The 2,876-nt window shown below is 61.1% G+C and overlaps 1 protein-coding gene across 1 annotated transcript; it reads right to left on the reverse strand.

Moving 5' to 3' along the window:
• Nucleotides 1–463: 463 nt before the first annotated feature.
• Nucleotides 464–2,639, reverse strand: LOC119274430 (beta-1,2-xylosyltransferease XAX1-like). The gene is made up of 3 exons (XM_037555136.1): nucleotides 2,255–2,639; nucleotides 1,890–2,144; nucleotides 464–1,613 (listed from the first exon to the last, which is right to left on the reverse strand). Exons 1-3 carry the CDS (start codon nucleotides 2,472–2,474, stop codon nucleotides 574–576), a joined length of 1,515 nt encoding a protein of 504 aa, XP_037411033.1. The 5' UTR covers nucleotides 2,475–2,639; the 3' UTR covers nucleotides 464–573.
• Nucleotides 2,640–2,876: the final 237 nt, after the last annotated feature.

Below are 2,876 nucleotides of genomic sequence, written 5' to 3' on the forward strand. Positions count from 1 at the left end.
GCGCTACTTTTTGCAGAAACACATCACGGAGAAAAGGAAAAGGTAAACGTTTGCGTTCGGCGCGCCGGCCGAACGCTCCGCGGGTTGCGTGCGAGTCGCATGATTTCTTTTAATCAAACGGTGCCTGGTTTGCCAACGTGCCCACGTCTCTAGTGCAGCCCGCCTGGCCCACCATCGCTCATTCCTTTCTTCTTCTTATCCCCCCGCAAGAGGCTCTGCTCCACTCATTCATTCCTTCCCCTACCTCTCGTTTCTTGTTGGCAGCGAGTGCCCAGCTCAAAAACACCATAGAAATCATCTCTGCTTCCTTCACTCCCATGCTCCGCACGATTTTTTCACATCCATCGGGATGAGATGGGGCTCGCAGCCGGCTGCCTCCGCTGCCGACGAGAGCACTCAGGGGGCTGCTGTCGTCGTGCTGGGGACTGGCCGTGGGATTCACTTCAACCCGACGACAATGGTGTTGGGCGGCAACGGCGGTGGCCGCCATGGATTTTTTGCTGGAATTTTTTTTCGTTTTGCTACAATCTGAGAGAGATTGTGGGGTGTCGCTGCCATGATTTTTTTGCTACATCAATCTTTTTGCTGGAACCACTTTTGTATTTTGCTGCAATGAGCGAAGATGTTTGTGGGCGACGACGACAGTGCTAGCCATGAATTTTCTGCTGGAACCTCTTTAAATTTTTGCTGGAACCGTTTTTTAATTTTGTTGGTCAGCCCGGCGCCGTGCACGGCCAGAAGCACGTCGGCGGAGTTCACCAGGGCCGCGAACGCCGGCACGTCGTCGCCGGCCTCGGCCACGGTCACGTTGAACCCGAGCTCCGACGCGGCGGCGGCCACCTCGTCCTGGTTCAGCAGCTTGCGCGTGCCGCCGCGCGAGATGATCAGCATCCGGGGCTGCATTCCGGGCTCCGCGCCAAGCACCGCCGGCTGGTCGCGGCGGAGCCCGTACGCGGCTCGGAGGAAGCGGTTGTAGTCCACCATGGTGTAGTTGCGCGGGTTGCGGGTCGGGTGAGGGGCGATGATGAGGTCACGGTCGCGGTACAGGCCGAGGTACCCGCGGGAGAAGCAGTGCACGTCGGCGTCATCGTCGAAGTTGATCACGTCGTAGTTGGAGAGCTTGCGCAGCAGCGGCGTGTACTTTTGCACCCACCACGGCTTGTAGTTGGTGATCAGCAGCTGCACCTCGCCTTTCAGGTGCGCCGTGGTCAGGAACAACGGGATCAGCACGTCCGTGTTGTCGTGGAAGAAGTTGTCCGTGTACCCGGCGACGGAGAACACCACCGCGGGCACGCGATGCTGCTTCGTGCACTGTGGCGCGGCCTCATGGGAGGCGACAGACTTGACAGTCACCTCCACCACGGCGGGCAGGAGGAAGTCGTCGTTCCGGGCGTAGGGCCGGAGCCGCTTCTCGCCCTTCTCGTCGAAGCCGCCGCCGCCGGACGGGTTGACGAGGTACATTGTCTTCTGGCTGGGGCTGACGCGGATGTCGCCAGACAGCTCGCAGACCGCCGGCCGCGCATAGGGGAACCCCTCGTCCACGCCATTTTCGTCGCAGCTCATCGGACCGGCGGCGGCATTGCTGCTGCTGTTGCTCTTCCTTTCTCCCTGAGCTGAATCCACCATCAAGAGTCGCATTAGATACCAGCAGATCTAGCAACTACATTTCTTTCTCTAGAGAGAGATGTGGCACATCTTCTTTTTCTAATCCGGGAAAAATAATTAACTGAAGTGGGCAACCAAATTTTGCCCAGATTGCAGAGTACAGAGCATTGAATCTCTGAAAGAGGTTGCCTGCCTACCTGGGATTGATAACTTTGCTCTCCTTTCCTTCTAGTATTAATTAAGGTGCCAAGAAAAAGAGAGAGCTCAAGAAGAGATTCACTTACATGGCATTGGTGCCGAGGTGTTCGCCGGCGCCGGCGCTTTCTCGGCGTGTTCCTTTCTGGAGACCGCGTCCGGCACCCCGGGCTGTCGAGAGCCGGCCGTCGCCGGGCCCTTCTTCGTCAAATCTACACGATCCACGCCGCCGCCGTTGTTGCCGCCAGTAAATGCGAGTTCTTCGGGCGGGCGCGGGGCGGCCACCGCCCCCGGCGCCGACGAGGACGACGGCGGGGCGTTCTGGAGCAGGGCCGAGGTGGTGGCTGGCGGCGGAATCGGCAGCAGAGCAGCAGTAATTGTTAGATGTTAGATCGAATGTGGTACAGTAGCAGTAGAGCTGAGTAATTGGTGGATCGGGGCGGAGAGCACGCACCGAAGACGGGGGAGTAGACGGCGTAGAGCTTGGCGAGGGAGACGTAGGTGAGGAGCGCGAGGCAGCAGCCGGCGAGCAGGCCGGCGGCGAGCTTCCTGGGCTCGATCTTGGCGCCGGAGGCGAAGAAGGCCCGGATGAGCCGCGGCGGCGCCGGCCTCCGCTCCCCCGGGCCCGCGCCTGGCAGCTTGGACGGCCGCGAGTAGGCCGTCGTCGACGCCATCCCGGGCGCGCTCGCAGCGTCAGGCACGCAGGGATCTGTCGGCGCCCAGCCGAAGGAAGGAGAAAGAGAGAGAGAGCTGGCTGGATGCACTCCGTGGAGAGAGAGAAGTAGAGGTGGTGGCGGGGAGCGCGTGGCGTGGGGGTATGGGAATGGGATGACGGGGAAAGCTCCGGGGCCGGTGACGGTGACCGACCGTGCGCTGTGGCGGTGTGGTGGTGGCCTTTTCCCATTGACATGACACGCGCTCGCGCTGCCGGCGTTTGACTCACGTGGCCCGCACCGACAGGAATTCTCCCGTGCCCCAACGAGAGGGAGAAAACAGCGAGCGGGCCGGTGCGGTGCGCCGCCGTGCTGCCGCCGCGTCACGACGAGCAGAGCAGAGCCCTTGGGTTGTTTGTTTGC

The sequence above is a fragment of the Triticum dicoccoides genome, chromosome 3B (genome assembly GCF_002162155.2).
Source record: "Triticum dicoccoides isolate Atlit2015 ecotype Zavitan chromosome 3B, WEW_v2.0, whole genome shotgun sequence".
Classification (NCBI taxonomy): domain Eukaryota; kingdom Viridiplantae; phylum Streptophyta; class Magnoliopsida; order Poales; family Poaceae; genus Triticum; species Triticum dicoccoides.

Bases quoted from the DNA above. Each gene is read 5' to 3' on its own strand.
- LOC119274430 (XM_037555136.1), bottom strand. From the start codon at position 2,474: ATGGCGTCGACGACGGCCTACTCGCGGCCGTCCAAGCTGCCAGGCGCG. The intron at 2,145-2,254 runs GTGCGTGCTCTC...TTCCGCCGCCAG, and splicing joins CGTCTACTCCCCCGTCTTCG to CCACCACCTCGGCCCTGCTC. The intron at 1,614-1,889 runs GTAAGTGAATCT...TGGTGGATTCAG, and splicing joins CACCTCGGCACCAATGCCAT to CTCAGGGAGAAAGGAAGAGC.